Source organism: Pezoporus flaviventris, unplaced genomic scaffold (assembly GCF_033815535.1).
Source record: "Pezoporus flaviventris isolate CSIRO_AGI_PZ_B2104156 unplaced genomic scaffold, CSIRO_AGI_Pfla_v1 ptg000001l, whole genome shotgun sequence".
Classification (NCBI taxonomy): domain Eukaryota; kingdom Metazoa; phylum Chordata; class Aves; order Psittaciformes; family Psittacidae; genus Pezoporus; species Pezoporus flaviventris.
In genome coordinates this window covers 15,109,904-15,132,652 of record NW_026892549.1, presented here as the reverse complement: position 1 = coordinate 15,132,652, position 22,749 = coordinate 15,109,904, and the positions used below count along the sequence as shown (strand labels likewise).

The 22,749-nt window shown below is 40.9% G+C and overlaps 1 protein-coding gene across 1 annotated transcript in view; it reads right to left on the bottom strand.

Moving 5' to 3' along the window:
- EPC2 (enhancer of polycomb homolog 2) overlaps positions 1-20,821 on the bottom strand; it is a 49,397-nt gene extending 28,576 nt beyond the window's left edge. The window contains exons 1-2 of the mRNA XM_061445250.1: positions 20,405-20,821; positions 2,443-2,602 (exon numbers count right to left, since the gene is read on the bottom strand). Coding sequence (XP_061301234.1) covers positions 2,443-2,602; positions 20,405-20,557 — 313 coding nt within the window. The 5' untranslated portion in view covers positions 20,558-20,821. The remainder of the gene's footprint in view (positions 1-2,442; positions 2,603-20,404) is intronic.
- Positions 20,822-22,749: the final 1,928 nt, after the last annotated feature.

The following is a 22,749-nucleotide window of genomic DNA, read 5'->3' as shown; positions in this document are numbered from 1 at the left end:
GATTATTTGATTCTTTGACCAATATTTGAACAATCTGACTCCATTACTTATGATAAAGCATTAGTTTTGTATCATTAAATTTTATATACACACATAGGTAAAATATTTTATTGTGTGCATATATATATTTTACTCCATTCTGTTTCTGTAAGGGATGCTAATTTGCTTATATCCACTTAGCTATAATTCCAGCATAGGTACAAGTGCACTAAATTATTCTCCTTGCTGCACATCAATAACTTACAATGCATCTCCATGTTACTAACACTACAATTCTTAGAAAAAATATTAAACATACTGGAATAATTAAAATAATTCCAGGCTTTTGTTTTGTCATGTCAAAAATCACCAGAGTAGGTGCTACCTGGGTCAACTAATACCTGGAACCATGTTCATTCATGAAATCTACACCTCAAAGAAATTACATTTTCTTAGCACGGAACCCACTGGTCTAAATAAAAGAATTATAATGGTAAAATTAAAAATACTTAAACTTTTGGCTACCAGATGAACAGCAAGACATAACTTGCCAGAAATAATCACTAGTAAAGTACAGATTACAGTATGTGGCCTCTTGGCATCTATCTATTTACATAACTTCTGGGGCCAAAGCAAGTATTGTTGCTCTTTGCACTTTCAGCATTAAAACAGATTTTCCAAGCAGTTTATGTAGCATAAAAGCTGCCTTGTATCACACCTACTCCAACTAGAATATGTGGGAAAATTATCTTGAAGCAGTATCTAATGTTTATCTTCAGCTCAAATACCTTCTGTAATTCTGTCCAGAAAGACTGTGAGTCTCAGCAAGACAAAGAACATTTTGGCATAATACATTTAACACTTTTAGACATGTTTATTAACAATATTTACAGTGTCTCTGGCAGTGTCCAACAAAAAAAAAAAGAATAAAACACATTCCTCATTCAGCAGCTTCGTTTCAGTTAATTCAACCTGCCTTGCTTGCATGTTTGTTTATTCTATTAAGGAGAGAAATACTTCAATTTCTTTTAGCTCATTTCTCACATTGCCAGTATGGCCTCTACTGTGCCAGAGGGTCTTCAGCACATTATTTCCAAAAACCTCTTATTTTGTAAATACATGCTAAAGAGACTTCACCATGTTGGCGAGAATGATGCAAGGATCTTCAATATCCAGCTGGGTTTGGGCTTAAGAATCTTTGCCTAACTTCAATTTCAATTATGTCTATAAGCGGAAGACACACACATGCATATCAACAGCCTCTTGTTGAGGCAGCTGAGAAAAGTGTGTGAGGAACAGATTATCAACACACTCTTCCTGGCAAGAGGACCACATTCCACTCTAAGGTGCTTTAGCAGACCCCTGTCAATCCTGTGTTGTGTTCAACACAACTAAAAACCATAGCCATGAGCTGATGACAAGTTTTACCTGCAGAGACCCAGAACTGAATCTGTGTTTTATCGTAACGACTGACGACTCACTGTGATCAATGTATCTAAGGTTTTGCTATGAAGGTAAATCCTGGGAGAAGTCCAAGTCACAAAATAAACCCCTAGAATAACATGCTGCAAAGAACAACCATGATCTGTATGCCAAGGAATGACTGAACTATAAATGTGTGTCACTTGTTAACAGACCACCAACCAAGAAAAGTGTTAAAATTAATCCAGAGACCACTATAATCACCTACAACTTTAGATTAATTAATTAGATCTCTTAAGACACAGGAAGCTAAACTGATGCAAAGAATATTTCACTTTATCATTAAAATAAGATCAGAGTTCCCTGCGGAATGGGAATTCTACAGTTTTCGCAAAAGGCAGATAAAGATAACTGTTACCCATTGCCCAGAATACATCCATGCTACAGGGAACAGCTCGAACTCCCCTGTTCACACAGTGGAAACTGACCTTTAAGAACTCTTAAGATCAGTAAAACAAAGGCTGATTTCACTACCAAAATTCTTGAACGTTTTTAATCTCCATTTATATAGATCTTTCGGATTAACAAGCATTTCAGATGCACTCAGCAAGCATGACAACCCCTCTTCCTGGCCCTGGGCTAGCAGAAGCAACTAGGAGGCAGCTAGGCTAGTTCAGTTACTCCTTCTCAGAATTAGTAAAGAAAAAAAAAAAAGGCTTGATCAATAATACTGGATGACCAAAAGGCAGGATTAAGGCTTGCCAGCTACCACACACAGATAAACAGTATCAGCAAATGTGGCAAGAAAAACCTCACATTTCCCTCCAATCTTAAATTCTTACGTAAGAAGAAAAACTGGAATTCACATGTCTAAATCTCCCTTTGATTTTTGAGTCTTTCCACTATCTGAATATTGTACCAACTTTGGCCTCAAGATTCTTTCAGGATTACTCAAATAAAAGGTGGGGGGGAAGAAGGGAAGGGGGGTGGGGAGAAGAGAAGGGAGGGAAGGGGCAACAAAATCAGTATTTGTTTACTTACGTTGAATATGAATGAACTGCTTTGGTTGCTTAAACTCTCCTTTATACAAACGATTGTAATAGTTGACATTGCTCTCCGCTTCAGGGACTGGGATAACCATGCTCTCTTTCTTTTCTCTGAAAACTTGTTGTGCTGAGATAGCCCGTTGCAAATGATGTTCCTGCAAGAGGAAAATTTAAAGTTTATTTAGGTATCAGTATACAGAAGCGCATAAAAAGACAATCACCCTTTCACCCTTTTCTCCTACTGTTTTCCTTATATTCTACAGGAGACACAGATAAAGCAGTTGAGGTTTTACTGCTAATTTAGCAGACAGCAGGATGCTTGATTTCAGGCTGGTGACAGGGCAAGACATGGTCTCAAACATCTAGTACACCACAGGGCTCCTAACTGAACCTTAAGAGCAGCCTTTCAGTACCAAAAGGGGCCAACAAGAAAGCTGAAGAGGGGCTTTCCTGTCCAAGGGGCTTTTTTCTAGATCCCCTGGACACGACAAGGGGGAATGTCTTTAAACTAACGGAGGGGAGACTGAGATTAGATATTAGGAAGAAGTTCTTCACTGAGAGCTATGAGGCACTGGCACAGGTTGCCCAGAGAAGCTGTGGCTGCCCCATCCCTGGCAGCGTTCAAGGCCAGACTGGATGGGGCTTTGATCAACCTGGTCTAGTGGAAGGTGTCCCTGCCCAGCGCAGGGGGGTTGGGAGTAGATTGTCTTCAAGGTCTCTTCCAACCCACACCATTCTGCAACTCTCTGAATCTTAGAGCTTCAGTGAACATAAGGCAGGACAATAAACAGATAAAGAGAACCCTTTGTTCACACAACAGCCTACACCTTCTACCAGACTGGGAAAAAGTCAAACATTCAAAGTACACCTTAGTAGAAAACAAGGGCTGGTATAAGCCAAGCTCATTAAAACATGTCATAGAGAAAATTTATGCAAGATAATTGAACAGACGGTAGTAAGCCCTTTAAAGTATTATAAGCAACAGATTCAAATCGGAAGAATAGCTAACTTAATCATCCTTGTCTACCCAGAAATTTTAACTGGATTGCTTTCTTTAGAAGTTCAGCTAGTTAAGAGCAACAGAAAAAGCAGTCCTCACAGAGTAACACTTGAAAAGCACAGACTCCCTAAACGGGACACTTCATTTTATTCTTTCAGGACAGGAGTCACAAATTCTACAGAATCATTTCAAGTGAAATAAAGATCACAATAAATGTATTAGCTCACAAAGATTTCTTCACACAGAATTTTCTTAGTTGACCCAGTGAAACCCATCTACTGCTGCAAATCAGTACTAAACTGTAACTTTTAAAGATTCTTCATGAATACTCATGTTAAACTTTTGGAACGACACCAAGTACTACTGCAGTATTCCAATTCACACTACTGTCTGTGCATCCTTCCAGTGCAGTCTGCCTACCACCCGATATGATCAGCAACCAAAGAAGCCTGTCCGGCAGACTGCTGGATGGGATGATTTTGAATGCTACCCCCTTGCCACCTCCCACCTTGAGCCAGATGCTGACAGCTATAAAGCATATACATACTCTTCAGACCCTCCAGTGCAGTTTGCTCTTGTAAACCATTTAAAAAATGTCTCATGCTGACTCAAAATGTCTAAGTTCTCACGTGGTGTCTTGCGTATGCCCAGTAAAGTGGAAGAGTGGCAGTTTTCACCAGGACAAGATCTTAAATCACTACAGCCACTGATGACTTGGGAGAGTTAAGTCATGAGCTCTCCATCCAAGTAAGCTGAATATGAAATAAGCAAACTGTAGTCTCCCAGATTAACTACTAGTGTCTAGTGAACCAGAAGCCTCAAAGTTTCCTTACCCTTTCACTGTTTTCCACCACTGTAGTGTTCTTTCCTCTGTCTTCCAGTATTTGAGGGTACGGAGGACAACACAGTAGAACATCAATTTGAAACTGAAGCTCAGCTCTGTCACAGATCTATACAACCTTCCCCTGCCTATTTCAGGGGCTTCCAGCTATCCTCCTGTCATTCCCTCACACTGAACTGCTGGAAAGATTTATTTGTTCAGATCATGAAAAAAAAAAAAAAAAAAGACTTTGCTACTCTATCTCCTTCTTCAGTTCTGGGGGTTATCCCCCTCCATGATTAATACCAGCAGCGTAAGGTGTCCCTGCCCATGGCAGGGGGGTTGGAACTAGATGATATTAAGGTCCTTTCCAACCCTAACGATTCTATGATTCTATGACTATGAGGCCTCACAAAAAAAAAGAAACATCAACACCACAAGAAACAGCCACCACTTGGATATTGCAACTTCAACACAATCTGGCAGACACAGAATCTCCTGCACACAGAAATTCCGTGCTACGAACTCGGTAAATTCTCTTAAGAACAGGGTTTCTTCCTCTTCAACTCTACAGATTATTATTTAAAAAAGGGCAGTGAATGAAAGCAAATTTTTAAAAATATGAAAATTATATTTAGTAAATTACACTCTCTTAAATATTAAGATGTTGCACAAATGCAAAAAATGCAACTTCTGCAAAATCAGAATATAACTAAACACTGCTTGCAAGAGCAGCTTTGGGATTCTCCTACGGCAGATAAAGCAACATCAAAATCAAACTTTCAGGCTCTCAGGTGAATGCTACCAGAATTAAGAGAAGCATGCACACAAATATCTGGTGTAGCCTGCTTGAGTTACCACCTACTGAGTAAATCTGTCACCCCACCATTAAAATGTGTCTTGAAGAGCTTCACAGTGCTGAGTATGCAATTCAACTTCAGAAAATTTGTTTCCTTACTGTACTGCTTTCAACTGATGTCTCTAGAGTTCTCCTAACAGTTAACACAACAGTACCACAGAAATGCTGGTAGGAAGGACTTGCAGAGGTTACCTGTCCAACTGCCACCTGAAGACTGTTACCTCCAACACAAGACAGGTCAGCCATGACTTCTTTGAAAGACTTCTGTTTCCACAGCCCCTCCACATAACCTGTTTTCAGTGACGTACTAACCCACTTTTTTCCCCCCAGAGGTAACAATACCAGTTCCCTCACACCCTCCTCTCAGTAGCTACAGTCTAATCTTTTAGCCATTCTGGCAGCCCACTGACAAATCAAGTTTCTCAGCATCTTTGAGAAATTTAGGGAAAACAGAGTAATAGGAAGGCGCATTCGAATAGCAGCTTCATCACTGGCAAGTGGAGAAGCATCAGAACTTATCCACATTCCCCTTAACATAGCCCAGCCTACACTTGGTCCATCCTTCCCATCAGTGCTGCTCCTCATCCAGGCAGCTCCTGGCCCCTATCGATGCACAGCATTATGATTCTGCCCCAGGTACACCATCTGTGCAGTTCTAACTCAACTAACTCAGAGTTTCACCTGGGCCAGTCCTAAAGTTTCTCGGCATCACAAGACAGATGCTGCTGGCAAGCCAACCACTCCTCTTAATGTGGGATCACTGACAAATTTGCCGTGGATGCATTCCTTACAAAGCCAGTCAGCTGAAACTGATCAACTTATAGTTCCCCACCACACCCCCAACATAAAACAAACCCAGATGCTCTTCTGAAATGGGGGTGAGCAACTTACAGAGGAGCCACTAGTCTGCAGTGGCTTAAGTAATGAATGGGTTCATAAGGGTTAACCTTCAGGAAAAGCAGTGAAGAAGGTCACAGAGCACCCAAAATGCAGAACATCTTTTGACTCCACAGCCCATTAAACAGTGCAGACGAGTAATTTTGGTTCTCAGGTTTTTTTTTAAACACTGTTAGCATACAAAGAGTTCCCAAGGAAAACTGACTATAGGTGTTACTACTCACCTTACTATAAAAAGCCTTCAAGCACAACACAGCTTTCAAACAGAAAAGTCTTAATAGTACTGTCACTCAAACAGTAGAGCTTCAGAAGAGATAGCTAAGCTATGTCATTTTTAAAATGGGGTGTGGAGTGGGGGAATCTTTCTGCTAAACATGAAGTTAAGGAAAATACAAAATTTCACTCCTGAAACAGTTCTGTTTAAACAAACTCTGAAGACTTTTATAAGAAAGCTAGCCTAATTAAAAAGCTTGATTAAACCTGAAAAAGCATTTTTAAGGATTCATTAGGTAACTGGTATACCAACACAGCTTTTAGTGTATGTTTTGCTTTTTCTAATGGTTTTGAAACCCATACGTGGTATTTTAACTTGTACTTCACTCTGCAGTAGGGGAGATCAAAAGATCTCATACAAAATAACTGAATGTTAGAAGAAACAATAATGACAGCAAACAGAACACACTGCCATGGGAATAAAAGGGAGTACCTGACAAAGAGTTATTACCCACTAATTCCTTAAAAATCACATCCAAACCTTTCTATTACTAAAAAATTCCAAACAAATATAGCTTTGGACTATTTCTTCAACTGACAGTAGAACGGAAGTACCTAAATGCTTAGTATATGTAATACTGCTGCTTTAGGATATTTACATACTAAAACAAAATTGTTCTCAAAGTGAAAGATTCATCTCTCTAGATGCACTTAAGCCATTCAGGTGCCTTCACTGCACAATAACCATACTGACAACAGTTTACAGCAAATTGCTCAGTTCACTGAGTTTTACTTAATTCACCATGTTTTCCTTGGTGCAGACAGCCTGTCCTGCCAGGATGAATCCCCTTGTTCCACATGGAATGGTACAGGGGAGTACACTGCAGCACCCCAAGCTTCACACCACACCCACCACCTGCAAAGCTTCAATGCAAAGGACTTGACAGCCATTCACAACAGGGCTGACAGAGAATCAGCTTTATTCCAGAATGAAACTTCAGATCACACCACTGAACCCATACTGAGACACTGCAATCCTTGTTTTACTCTTTCCTCAGCGGGGAAAACCAGGAAATCTTACCAGACTGGTACCTGAAAATACTCAGACTTAGTTGCACACATTCAAAATCAGGATCAAAATCCAATTCAGAGCAAGGTACCTTCACTGCTATCTCCTTCCATCCCTGAAATACCATAGTTTTCATGGTCTTTCTAAGCTTCCTATATGGGAGTTTCTTCCTTACCTAAAAACAACAGTAATAACCTCAGGAGATTATTACCTGTCGACTTATTTTTGTTCAGCTTTAACAGAAACAGTGAGCAATACTGAACATAATTTTTACCTATCCATCACACCTATAATCGTCAATACACTCCTTTTCATTCCACTGCTGCAAAACAGAGCACTTGGATCCTACAGTGTCATCCCCCACAGTACTCTCTCTGAAACTGAGTTTATCACACTTTAAATAAATGCGCTAGTATTTTGGATGAGCGTGGTTGGAGATGCCTACAGATGAATACCATCTTCACACTGAAAAGCTGATCTGTCATAATTATGAAACCATAATGAGCATTTCCATATTGAATACAGACACCCTAGAAGATGAACCTTTATGACTAAACCTATCTGTTCATTCCTTAAAAAGTGTACCATCATGCAATGCTACAACTCTAAAAAGGTTACTTCACCATTTTTATCAACTGGCTAATATGTGTATTTACCCTCTGAAGCAGAGAGTAGTGAAACATACTGAAGTTTACTGTGATGCTGTTTTAAGAAAAAAACTTCCTCTTTGCCAGCCCTTTCACAACAGAGCTTCAGGTCACATAATTACATTAGTTACCGGCAACAATGTAGACTTTAATGAAAGAAGTATCTTGACAGATGTTACCAGCAGCTATGGGAGCAAAACATATATACCACAGCTTATCTGTTAAAATCAACTTTGTGATCAAGGTAACTTTAACTGCACAGCCCTCCACTATATGTATAAGAGAAAAGCGAATTTATTAACAGCTTTACCTCAAAATAAGGTACTTCTAGACCAACCTGAAGTCTGCCTTCCAAACTACCTGCAATCAGGAACAGAATTAAAGCAAAGAAAATAAGGAAAACTTAAAAGTCTAGAGATGCTACTTTCTTAGCATTAAATTTAATTTTGGAAATACAAATTGAAATTTTTATCTTTCATATGGAGCTTCAGAAACAAAAAATAGAGAACTTTAATCTGAAATGTACAGATTCATCTTGCAAAGTCTCAACCTCAGCCAGGAACAGTCAACAACACTCGGTGATAGAAGTTCAAAAGCTACTTTGATAAAAGGCCTCTCCCCCTTCTAAAGCCACAGCCCTATCTACTCTCTCTCTTTGCACACACACACACAGCGACTTTTTTTTTTTCTTTTACAAGATTTCCAAGATAAAAAGCACAGACTCAAGCACCCTCTTTGGTCTTCTTCTTTGGTTACCCCTTTCAATACTTAACTGCCAGAAAAAAACACAGCCAATGAATATCCTCCTCAGTGCAGAAAGGGTTTGGAATTTTCTATCAAGAAGGACCAAGGTGATGAGGCATTTGTAACTCAATACCAAAGCTTTTTTGTTTGTTTTCTTTCAAAAAGAGATCTATGGACTTGTCAACTTAGTATAAACAAAATTATGACCAATTACCTGACAGCAGGACTGATTTCTTGCCTTGAAATTACCATAACTGTAAGTGGATCTAAGTAGCTGAAGGACTTAATGGGGAGAGGGGGGGTTGTGAAGAAAGAAGATGCCTACCTGCAGACCTGTTTACAGACCTGCTGTCCTTTCTGTGGGCTGGACAAGGAAACTTGTCTGCACACCACAGCAATTTTTACCCTTGAGACAGTGTCCTCTTAAAAGGATATACTACTTGTGAAGCAGAGAGTGGGGCCAACAACAAAAATTGATGCACAGTGTCCAAACCAACACACCCAAAGCTCTACAGTACCCCTGCTCTATGGGACAAAAACTCCTCTCAGTTTCCCCACAGGGTTTGACACTCAGTGGAAGGAAGCTCAAGAACACCCACCAGAGACAGGTTAAAGTATAGTGTAAGGCCCTCCTTACAAGTGGAAAGGGCTCATGGAACCACTTCTCAGTTTCACATTTGACCATAGCGTGTTTCTCCAATATGACATTCCTAATCTGTTTTCTTTCAGATGGCTAGAACCATCTAAAAGCCAAAGACAAGCTACTCTGAATACTTCATACACAAATCATCTGATCATAACCAAGTCACCTAAATATCACCTCAAGAATGCTGATACAGGCTGAAACAATACAACAGGAGGGCCACTAGCAACACACACCTGAGGCCACCATCCCTGGATGACACTTCGCACCTAGATACAGAACAGGTCTACACTGGAGCCATGTACCTAAATGAAGACAAACCCAGTTTATAAAAATAAAAAAAAAAAAAAAGCCTTCATTTCCTCTCTGGCAGTCTGAACTAAAGCCAACTTAAGCACTACAAAACACCTACAGGCAAGTTAGGAAATAAGAGCGGAAATCAGCCCATGAGACACTGATGGAGGTATAGGGGAAGGGAGATGACCAGAGCATGTCACAATCATTTCTGCGGGGTTTAAGTTAACCTCACAGCACAAAAGAACCCCCAAACAAACAAGAAACAAACAAACAAAAAAAAACAACCAACACAAAACAAGGAAAAAAACACCAAAACCCAACACAAACAAACAAAAAAACTAAACCAAAAAGAACCCCCCACACAACCAAAGCACTCGCCAAACAAAAATAAGTAAGTTCAATGCCAAAAAAACACACAATGCAATTTCAGTCATTGTAACAACATCACTGTGTAGCAATGGACATGGAACAACTGTGAGATATCCCAAGTATTATCCTACTGAATGGGCCAGTCATACTGAATGTTATCAAGAACATCAGCAATCTGTCACTACTAGAAATGATTGTTCACTATTTCTGTAAATATCATTGATGCAAACCTGTAACTGCTTAGGTTTCTTAAAAAACACACAAACCACAGCACTATATTTTAAAGCTACATTTAATTATACAAGTTTTCAGTCTTCATGAATATGAATTATTTTAAAAAGAATTACTGTTACAACAACAAATTAACTGGATTTATTAAAAATTCCTTTCAGAAAGGCTGTAGAGGGTACTTCGAGAAATCAAAATTTCCTGAAAGCAGGACCTGGTTTTCCTCAAGATACCTTTCCACGACCTTAAGAGAATAAACTGTTACAAATATTGTAACATCTTCTCACGAATCACAGAAAGCACTAGCTTCCTCTAGCTCCTTGTAATTCACTGGTATCATTCACCACGTAGCAAATGCAGTCTGACACAGAAATGACTGTCAACAAATTTCATCTGAGAAGTTCCTTTTTATTTTTTTTTTTTTTACAGTCTGCTTCAATTAGCATAACCTGACTGTCCCAGGTCAAACTGGGATGGAAAAGTAAACACCTACATACATAAATATTCTTATTTTTCATGTAGTTAACCGCACAATGTATCTTAAAATGCTGAGATTCCACAACAACTAGTTTTCCCCTTTATTAAATATTATAGACAAAGTCCAAACTCAGTTTGATTCCTGGCTCCATTCATCAAAACCTTTGCGTGACCACAAGTCACCAAACTGTGCTCCTTGCAGAAGGGAGGAAGAGTGACCAGGAGGGAAGACTGTGGAAATCCTCCAACCAACTCTACAGGATCTGTCTCCCAGTATAGCAGCAGCTGCTGCTTCACTTCTTCCCACAATTAGAGACTTGTATTATCCAACAACTTTGTAAGACACTGCTTCTGGCCCAAGCACAGAAACTTCACCTGAAGCTACTCGCTGGCCTCATGTGGTTACAAGGCCTGAGGCTACTTTCTCCAAGATTGCTGACAACAAAATTGTGTTTCTTTAATACTGAAGACCTGTTCTTGCAAAACATCAGTCCTCACTCACACCACACAAGTTCGGTGGGGTCCTGTTTTGCTGGTACCTGTCAGAAGGCCAAACGCTGGGTACAACGGTGAAAGATCAAGAGGTGTTGAACATGTATCGATGTTTCAATGAAAGGTGTGCATTTAAGTTAAGTTTCTGCAGTCAAAGCAGAACTTATTGCCTTAGTGCTGCAGTTACATTACCAAGAGTTTGGGCATCAAATGAGCCCCTTAATTTCATCTTCGTCAGCAGTGCAATTTCCTGGAAAGTTTCAGGTGTACCTTTAACATTCAAGAACAAGTTGCTTACAGCACTTATACCTCTCTCAATGCACTACATGTAACATTTTCTTTCCAGGATTAAGATCCAAAGTTCTTATGGATTTTGGTACATAAGCAAATACAAGGGAATTTGTATTTTACAGAGTTTTTAAAATAAGTGTCCTCATCAAAGTGCTGAAACCTGGAGATCCATCATGTTGAATGAGAGATACCAGAGATCAGTTCTAAAGTTAGGACAACTTATAAAAAGGTTAAAAAAAAAAATAACACACAAGTACACATGCAGCAATTGATAGGAATTACGAAAAACTAACTACAAAACTCCCTTTTAAGCCAAATACCTTTAACTCAAGAAACAGGTATTACTGCTTTTTAACTTTCTGTAATAACAGCATGTCTCTATCTTACTTAGTAGTCACTGGATACCACTACAAGACATCCAGTATTTTGTTTATATCTGAATTTAGAACACAGAAATCGGACATTACCAGGATGCTTCAAAACAGGTTTTGTTACATAACTCAAACTGGTCAAACACATACAAAGTATGAGTTACAGCCATAAAAATGGCAGAAAGCTAAGAAAACCAAATTATAAATTAAAACATAAGCAACAGCAAACAACTAGGGAAAAGGGAGGAGGAAGCATTTATAAATACATTGGCTAAGAGCTGATACATGAAGTACTTGTGTGTCAGAGGGGACATGATGCAACAGGAAAACTGGTGAAAAAAATGACATTCAACAAACCGGAGATCAGCCTTGCAAGGTAAGCTGGGTAAGCTCTAAACTGTCGCAAGTGAAGAGGACGCAAACATGAGAAAATACCTTACACAGGAAAGTTCTACTGAAGCAAAGAAACTTCAGAGACCAGAGAAATAAGTCTCTCAGACAAAAGCAAACCAGTTTTATCTCACATATTTACCAACAGGGAATGGCATTTTTCTTTGCTAAGTAACTTACTTGAGGGGATGCAACTCTGGCATCAGCTCCTTCCACTATGAAGTGTGCATTTAAAGTAACAACAAACCAAAGGCATATTTGTATCTAATAAAGTCCAAAATTCCTACCTCGGGCAGTTCATTGTTCTTATTTCCGAAGAAATAAGCACTGGGTTGTTTTTCTGTGGGCTTTTTTTTTGTTGTTGTTGCTGTTTTGGTTTTGTTTGTTGTTGGGGGGGTTTGCTGGCTTTTTGGTCTTTTGGGGTTTTTGTTTGTTTGGGGGGGTGGTTTTGTGTTTTTTTTTTTTATGGTGGTTTTGTTTTGGTTGGTTTTTTTTCTTTGTTTTTTTTGTTTTTTTTTTTCAGGAAAAAGCCAAACAACCAAACAAGAAGAATCCAGTGTGGTAATCTCCCCTTTTACTTTAAGGGATTAGGCATTTTATTGGCGTAAATGAACTAATCATAATTAAAATTTCAAAGTAAATTAGGAAAAATAAGAACTTGGGGGGGGTCCTGCAAACTTCTGCTCCCCTATATTCAGAGCACTTCTGTTATGAACAGGGACAGTATTTTAAGCCAAGACCTTCAGTCGCACTATACAGTGATTATTACATATTAATAGGAATTTACAACACAGATTAAAATAAAAACCTTCAAATAGTATATTCCAAAATAGTTCCATTCCTTTGAACCAGAACTAGTCATCATTAAATGCAAAATTATGAGTCTATATTGACATTACAGTTGCATAGAATTCTCTTCTCTACTCCTTTTCATACACAATAATTCAGTTCTTCTCGTTAGAAAAATTTCAGTTCTACAACTGATCTTCGCTACCAGTGGCTTTTGGGACACCTAAGGTTTAACTGTGATTTATGTTTGCAGATATTAAATGTGTTATTTATCTTTTTAAAAGCTGAACAGCTTGAATGATAAATATGCTAAGGCGCATAACTTCAAATAAGTATAAATAAGGCAAAGTTTATTAGCTTTGCTGGCAAAATAATTTACAAAACCTTTTGAATGTCTACCACCAATCAAAATGGTCTTTCTTATAAAAAGTAATTAAAACCCTGGTCAATATAAGCTAATTTAATGTATGTTGATCTAAATTATTCAAACAGGACATCTCAACTGATCTCAATCAGCACAGAAACTGTACAAAGCTGACTAGTGCTAAATTTTGCCAAGCAGGAACAATACGAAATCTGGAACAATGTAATTCAAAATACAACTAAAGCTGCCTGGGGCCTTTCTTTCTGAGTTTTTCTTAAATTGGAGAAAAAGGAGAAAATGCTACCTACAACTGAGATGTTCCAGAGCTAAGCGGCAGACCAGAGAAGCAAATTTCAAAACATTCTCCTAAGCTTTTGTCATGGAATTGCACCTTATCCTGAGGAAAGGTACCTATAAGGGAAAGTTCCTGCATAATGAATAGAGGTGTGACACTCAATTATCGTCCACACAGATACCATTGTTCTTTGCTATGAACTCTGGCACCCAAACAAGTTAGGACAGATTCCATAGACCAATGTTGACTGACCCCAGGCAGGCAGACTACTAGCCCGCAGAAAAATGCAACCTTATCTAAATTAAGACTGGTGTTAAGATAGGGCTGAACCCATCTAACCTCAGGATGACACCAAAAGCATAGTAGGCTCATACTTCCCCATTCCCAAACCTTCTATCCCCACATGCTCCTACCATTTCTCATCAAAGAGCAGGATGCTCATCTTTCCATGGTGGGCTTTCACCCCCCATTAGTGACTCAGATGGGCCTCAGTACTCCAAAGAGCAGACCACCCCTACAAGCTGCAGGCCACACTTACTGTGGGTCAGATGTATCTTAAAGCATGCTTCAAAATAAATTCCTTTGTGTTTGCACAGGCTAAGCTTATATTCACAAGCAGTTGCCACAGGTTAGCTGAGAGGTGTTAATGTGTTAAACCCTTATAAACTGATCCTGAGTTTGAGACATAAAACAGATTGTATTGCTTAACTTCAGCCACATAAATACAGACAAATTAAAACTACAGCTACCCAGTTTAAGAGCTCATCAGTTAACTATGCTCAACTACTCTAGCATTGAGACGAGGTCCTCACTTATCTGCAGCTTAGTTTCATCCCCACTGGAGCATAAAGCTACCACAATCCAATCTATTTGGTGTTAAGTCTGATACATCATTCTCAAAAGGGACATTACAAAGTACCATCAGTGGACTGGAAGGAACTTCCATGTAGCCACAAAAAAACAAAACAAAAAAAACCGAACCAAACAAACAAAAAACACAGCAAGTGAAAGCACAGGAAGGAGAGAGGATCACAGCTGAAATAATGCCTGGGAATGGGACTTCAGATACGCACTTGTGAGGAATGTCACTGCATGAAGCAATGGCTCTCCAAGGGAGGGAGAAAATCACAGGACCTGAAGACAGGGTAAGAGGTCTCAAACAGAGAGAGGTTTAAACTGAGGTTTAATATCTGACAAATAAAGACTACACACAGCAGTTTCCAAACATACCCAAAGTAAGTAAATAAAGACAGATGCTGAACTCAAACCAAGAAATAAACTTCTACTGGGAGTTATCTTTCCCCAACACATAACCCAGTCCACTGTAATCAAATCAACATTTCTTTCCTAAGGAGAGTCTCCTGTCTTGATTTCACTTAGTTTTGCATGGAAATACAATCTTTGTAGTTTCTTACTTGGATTTCCATAAAGTCTCTTTTGATGAATTTTTGTTTTAGTATCTGCATGGTTTGAATAAAGTTATTCTCTGCAGACCTTCTATTTTACACAATGATGTCCTGCTGCTTCTTTCTTCTACAGAGTCCCTCATTTGAAAGCAACTTAGAGGCTTCAACCACAGATTATGAAGGCACATCGAACACTCAGATTTCAAGCTAGATTAGGTTCTGACCACATGGCGAGTCATTTATGTATATTTATGGCTTTAAAACCTGAGTGCACCAGTCAGTACCAGGTAGGTACTCGTGATCAGTACCTTAAGTGCTCACATATTTGATAGCTTCCACCTTGTTGATACTTAAAAGCCATCTGGACACAGTTCCGGGCAACAGGCTCAGGCTGCCGTGCCTGAGCAGGGGCTGTCCAAGATGACCTCCAGGGTCCCTTCCAATCTCACCCTTTCTGTACGAGTCTGTAATAACTGACTGCCTTTATTTAAGCATGTACCTAGAAGTCATGGATGTCAACAGCACAACTGAGAACAAAACTTAGTCTCTAAAATACCATCATCATCACAAAATTCAAACTAAATGCTTTAAGCTATCTTGCGGTAATAATTACTATTTAGTATAAATAATTACTAATTTAAGATTAAAAATGCATTTCATAGCATGAATATATTTTTTTCCTATCTGTAACATTTCCATGTACAAAACCAGCTTTAAAACATGCATGCTTCCCAATAATGATGTGAAAGTGTCTCTGGAGCAGAGAGGGGAGATTCAAGCAGACTCCAAACTCTGTTGCAGAAAGCAAGCAGGTGGCACAGATGCACAAAACTCAATTCCAATATACAGAGCATGTATCAAACAAGACTATATGTCTTTATGCTGACCATTAGCTCTACTATGTGAACAACTCCATGAATCCCTTTATAAAAGTAAGTGATACCATTGGTTAATGAGATGAACAAAACAATGCAAGCTCTGTAAAATGTGTGACATTTGAACACTAGGCAGAAGGGACAAAAGCAGAGTACCCCTGAAGTCCCCAACCAGCACCAATATGTTTAAGCTCATACATGCAGGATGAAGACCCTCCAAAAAGATTAAGTTACTATTATTTGATGTTATAAACAGAAATCACACACACAAAAATGTCTATGCATAAGAATGTGTACAAGGAAAGGTGAATGTAGGGCCAGGTTATATCAAACTTTTATTTAAAAATTGTTGCCATTAAATTAATCTCATGTGTGTTATGTACATATTTCAAAGTCCTCCTGCCTGAACTCCCCCAATTCACTGTATCATCAAAAATATTATGTTACACTGTATCAGCAAAAATATCCAAACAAAACACTATGACCTGTGCAAAGCTTCCTGCTTTGAAAGAACAAATATGCTGCTTCAGAAGCATCACTAGCTCCAGGATGCCTTCAAGCCAGATGACAAGCACTTCAAGTTTCCAGCATTACAACAGGAACTGAAACCAAGAGATGGAGGGAGTATGAACAGAAGAAAAAGCAAGAAAAAAGTAAATTTCTTCAAGTCAACTACTTCCCATCTGTCAAAATGCTCAAACTGAACACTACTTAACGATCAGTGAAAGATCATCTGAGGTCATTATTCAAGGACTGAGAATGAAAGTAACTTTTCATTCACACTCCATCAGCATTTTAATAAGGTTAAACCATGTTCTTAGCTTGCTATTTGTGCACTTTCTCCTCTATAACCTTACCCTTGCCATGTGATGTCAAACTTAACTGTAAATGAACGTATGTTCAAACAAGAATTTTGAGATGAATGTTCAAACAGCTTCGACCAGGCAATCTCAGTATAATCAATTATCACATGCTTTTAGCTCACTAACAACTTGAGTAAATTTACTTCCAAAAGCCTTCAGCCTCAGTTTGCCTCATTATTAAGCCTGATTTTTCTCCCATCTCCATTAATAAGCATTCAAATAAAAAAACATGCAGTTGTGTGGTAAGAAACAAAAACAGGGCTTATCTATTCTGCAACTCTTCCCCTTCCAGCCAAAAGAATTCATTCATATTATGAAATACAACTCTTACTCATCACAGGAAAAAACAAAAACAAACAAACAAACAAAAAAAAAAAAACAACCCCACAATAATACAAGATGTCCCTGCTCAGTTTTTGCAGCTCATGAAGGGTCATCTTCCTGCTTTTGCTTAATATTAACCACTCTCTCACATGAGTTTAAAAACAAAAAACAAACCCACAGAGTTTTCTTCCTCAGGTTTAATTTAGAGTAAATTACAAACACTTGCTAACATAAACATGCTACAGGCCAGAAGCCTAATTCTTTCACAGCTGGAATCTTCGAGTGAGAGAAATGAGTTGCTGAACTGTAAAATGCTACGAGTAGATATAAATCTCCAAGATACTTAAACAGAAATTGTTCCAGAATATTCATCAAGATCAAACCAAAAGAAAAGTCAAATAAAGATGCTCGTACAAATGAACTGGGCAGTATACTTTTAGTGGGATGACTAGCAATGTGTACGGTTGTCCAGTTTGGGACTGCAGTGACTGTATGACACTTTAATACTTGGTCCAAATAACTTTGATAATAGTTGTAGAAATGAGTGATAATCATTAAGGCCTCACAGGCTTTAAGCCTTTATAGTTACAAACAATACTACTAGTTAGGGAAGAAAAAAAAAAGCCACAAACCACCCACACACAAAAACCCACATTAAAACTGAACGGACCAAAATCTGAATTTCTGTTTATACAAAACACCAAACATGAACAAAGTAAATCACATGCCTGTACTAGCGAGACTAGCTTGTAAAGAACAGACCAGACATGTCAATTTTAGCCATTTTACATCTTGCAAACCTGTAAATACTTTATTCTCAGTGAAAGTCAGCCCTCTGGAAGATGATTTCCGACCTCATGATACAGTAGTACAGTGTACTTACAAGACTTTCCTGATTTCACCTAGGTTGCATACAGGAAGGTAGGCAGCACACTGGGGCCAGAGCAACACAAGCTTTGTGTCTGTACAGCACACGTAAATCATGAGCTACCCTGATGGTTCAAACACCTTCCACAAAGATGCACCCCTGGCAAAAGCCTCTGATAAAAAGAGGCCTTGACACATTCAAGTGATGGAGACGTCAAAAAACAGTATGTGGATCTCTCTCTCCCCTCAAAAGTACCTTTCAAAATACAACACATCGATCACAGAAACTACTATGAATAAAAGCTGTTTAAATATTTCTCAACTATGTAACTACTGTTCTCCACATAGCTTTTCCTAGAAGGGCTTTACACACCGCCACAGAAATCTACATTAAATAATTATTTGCGCCACACTGGGAAAAGGGCTACCCCATGAATGAAACTGTCGCTCCATGGCAGTACTATTAACAGGAAGTTTATAGCCTTGTCCGGCTGATGTATCTAGCACTACGCATATAAACTCTTTCAATGACCATTTCAGTTTGAGACTAGTGCATAAAGAACCAAATATAGCCAAATCTCAGCACAGAGAAAATAAACCGTAGTCTTACAGAAAAGCAACATTTTCATACAGCACTAAAGCATTTTTATTGAAATATAAACCTGATCTTCACATTCATTTAAGCGGTCCACAGGCATCTTGAACTTTTACAGCAATTTTCCATTAAAAAGTTTATTTAAAACACGATTTATAAAATTAACACAAAACTGTGAAAAATAAAGCATATTTTATAAACATTAAATGCAAGCACAGGACTGCAAGGTAGACTTTGAAAATCAAATTACTTTCCAAGACTGTTTCATTAATACCACACTTGTTTCTTTCAGATACACTCCCAGATTCTAACAGAAATTTACTTTTCGGGAAGTACTAGAAGCTTTAAGGACAGTGTATTACACACTGTAAAACAATGGAGGAAATAAAAACTAACAAACCCCAACAACAGTAAGACAGGGGGTGCCTTTAATATCCACAGTCAAGTGAGAAAAACCAATCAGGAAAGCACGGAGCCTCTTTTGACAGCTGTAACATCTGAAAAGCCAATCCACATGCCTAGAGGCTTGGCTGAGGCGGAGACACAGATTCATTGAAGAAATTCTTGAGGGTGCATTTACTATCGGCTCTACATACAAGTACAGACACATTAGGCACCAGCCTGTACCTAAGCCTTATACAATTCTAAAGAGAGCAAGAGTCAATGCTTAAAGATCAGTAATACAAAGCAGTACCTTCAAAAAAAAACACAAGAACGGTGGGCAAGCATTTTCAAAGCAGTGCTCTCGTACCCCTCAACAAGAGCCCCAAACACTTATCTTTAAGTGGACAACAGTTTTTCCCCCCTTTTTACCCCAACACTACAAGAATAAAAAAACCACATATCTATTTTTAACACTTGCTAGTTTATTTAGAAATAATTTAAACGCTTAAAAGTCTTAACAGTGCAACACATCCACATGATGCATTTGACACGGTATGTACACCGGGCAGCACAAAGCACCTCTTCTGAAAAAGTACGAGCAGGGCGCTCACTCGTTACAACTATCGAGAATTACTCCTGCAGCAGCTCTACAAGCCAAAGCTGCTCGCTGTCCACTCCAGCCCCCTGCCATGCCAGTGTACAAGGGAACGACCTGTAGAAGTGCAAAGTGCAGTCCACGACCGTCCTCTGCTTTCAGCAGGTACAGAAGTGGCAAAAAGCCGCTTGTCGCTGCAGCGTCCCCAAGAGCCTCTCAGCGCCCAGCTTGCCGGCAGGGCACCGGCGGGGCACTCTGCAGCGCTCTGCCTCAGTGAGAGGCAAGCCGTCCCGTTCCCGCTTCCTCCGCTTCCCGTTCCCAGAGCCGCCGCAAGGCCGCTACGGCAAGCGAGCCAGCACTTCGAGCCAAGCGGCAGCCGCAAGCCCGCGCCCTCCCGCCGGTCCGCCCCGCTCTGCTCCACTCCCGCTTCGCTCCCCACGCATAAGGGAAGCGGCGGCAGCAAAGGCACGCTACGCCAACTGCGGCCGCAGCACTCGCTCGCTCATTCAGAGATGCATCTTGCGCCTTCCTCCTCCTTACGCTAGCGTAAAGGCCTCCCCCCACTAATCAAAACACTCGCGAGTCGGGACGCAAAGAAGATGGCGGAGCAGGGCCCGCTTACGGCGTCGGACAGCAGTTTACGCTGCGCTCTTTGCGCAGGGCCCCGTCAGGACCGTGCAGCGCTGCGGTGGGGAGCGTGCGTAGTGCGCTTGGCGAATGCCAATGGCCTATTTCCCGTGAGGGGAGGGGGGTGTCTGATAAACAATGGTGCCCCCCCTGCGCGCTCCCTTACCGATTCCTCCTCTTTCTCCATCCCCGTGGGCATCTGCGGCACAGCCCGGTTGATGGAGACGCAGTCGTTGAGGTCGGGCATGTCCTTGCCGCGGTAGATGGGCAGCGGTTTGGCGGCGTCTAGCGCCCGGGCTCGGAAGGAGAGTTTGCTCATTGTCTCCCCCTCACAATAACACCCCGGGGCCGGGCGGGCGGGGGGGCCTTCAGTGCGGCCTCGCCGCCGCCTCCCAGCCACTCCCGCACCCGGCCCGCACCACCATGGAGGGTCCCGCCGCCCCGGAACAGCTCTCCGCGGGGCCGCCCGTAGCTCACAGCTCACGCCCCGCAGCCCTAGATCCGCGCCGGGCTCGCTCGATCCGCTCCCTGCGCCATGGCAAACATGGCGGACATTAAGCAAAGCGGCCAGCGATCCCGGCAGCCAACGCGAGAGCTCGGGGGGGGGGAAGAGGGGGGAGAGGCCTGGAGGGAGGAGGTGGAGGAGCAGTCGCGGTGCGCGCGCAGCTGAGGGCGGGAGGCTGAGGAGGGTGGTGTGGACGCGGCTGTCTGAGGCGGGCCGGGTCGGGCCGGGGTAGGGAAGGCCTGCGTGGGGACCCGCCGTCTCCCTGTCGCTCCCCGCTGCTGGCGGAGCACTGGGAGGGTGAGGCGGGAGGAGCTTGTGGCTGGAGAAAGCGGTGCCGGGATGGACGGTAGCTGCAAGCGGTGGGCTCCGCCGCTGCCGGCCGCTGCTGGTTGCTGCCGGCCGTCCCGGAGCCGGTGACAGACGCCGAGAGTAACCCCGTGGCGAGGCGGGAAGGGCGGGCTTCTCTGCTGGGCTGGAGCCGGCTCTCCGGCCGCAGGCTCCTCTCTTCAGCGGCCGCATCGTTAGCTTTTTGAACTGAAAAAGTTTTAGCGATAAAAACCCATCAGGAGAATTAAACCTCAGTTACTGATGCAAGCCAACACTTCAGGAACAAACTCATACCTGTCAAGTTGTGTCCCCCCGCCCACGAGGAGTGATGTCCTGTATGGCTCTCCGCACGGACTGAGCCTCGAAGAGGGGTTAAGTTCCATGTACAGCAAAATAAGGTGCTTCTCATGCACAGAAGTTTGTATTACAGACTTGTCCACAGGTCTGGAGTTACTCGGGGATAGCTGCGTGATTTATGCACGTTGATGCTCCTCTGCTATGGAAGTGTCCCACTCCTGATCAGTTCAGCCCACTTTCAGAGGACACAACGTTCGACGCACCAGATTTGGCAAGTATCATCCCAGGTTCTGTGTGTGGACAAAGCTGTAATCGTCTATCACAGTTTCCCACTCTTCAATGTATTGACTGGGAAGCCCTTCACCAAAGACCTTTAGTACTTCAATTACATCATCACTTCCATATTATTTTGACACTCTGAGATGAGGCCAACTGCTTTTTCTCATCTCCACCTTAGAGCTTTTAGAGTTGTCAATGCAAACTTCTGTCTCTGAAACAAACTGGGACCATTAGGCAGGCAAAACTTGACGATGTTACCATCTGAAACACAGTGCCAATTCTGTCTAGTATTTTTTAAGGGGGGGGGAGGGGAAGACCCAAAAACAACCCCAAAAGCTTGACCACATAGGTTCAGCCCCTCCATTGCTGTCCATTTTTAGTTACCTGCTGCATGTTATTTATATAGTTTTATACAGTAAATACAACTACAGTTCATAACACAGGATTTACAAAATGAAGAATAAAGAATTGTGTCAGAGAGATAAGGAAGATGAAACAAGTGCAGTAAGGCACAGGAGGGTGAAAAAATAAAAGCAGCCATAACATCACATTCATGAGCCATGGGCCCAAATCAGCTTGCAAAAGATATCTGGAATTACATTAGCAACTCTTATCAAAGCATCAGGTTAATGTTCAGTAAGAAGCATAGGAAAAAATTAAGCTTAAAAAATATAAGAAAAGGAACAGAGAACAAAACTAATAGACTGCACTTATTTCAATTCCCTTAGAATATTTTTATTTGTAAAAATAAACAATTCCTGATTTGGATTAGAGTTAACATGCAAATATTTAAAAGTCATATAGTTTCTAGCTTAGAATTTATAGTTCTACCAGCATCTACCTTCACATCTTAGCACAGATATCTAAAATTGCACCCAAGTGTGAGCCTCCCCTACAGCTGTTGACAAACAGCATATGAGTGGCATGAGTTGCGCTTCCAGTAAATAAAATGCATTTTCAGCTCATGTTTCTTGAATTTTCCATTTAAGCATCATTACACAGATGGTGTTACAGCCCTGCTGTACAGATATCATGCATGTGAAAAGGTTAAGGTTAGCTGCTTGGAACAGGCAGTTCCTCCTGAAATACTTCCTCAAGTTCTT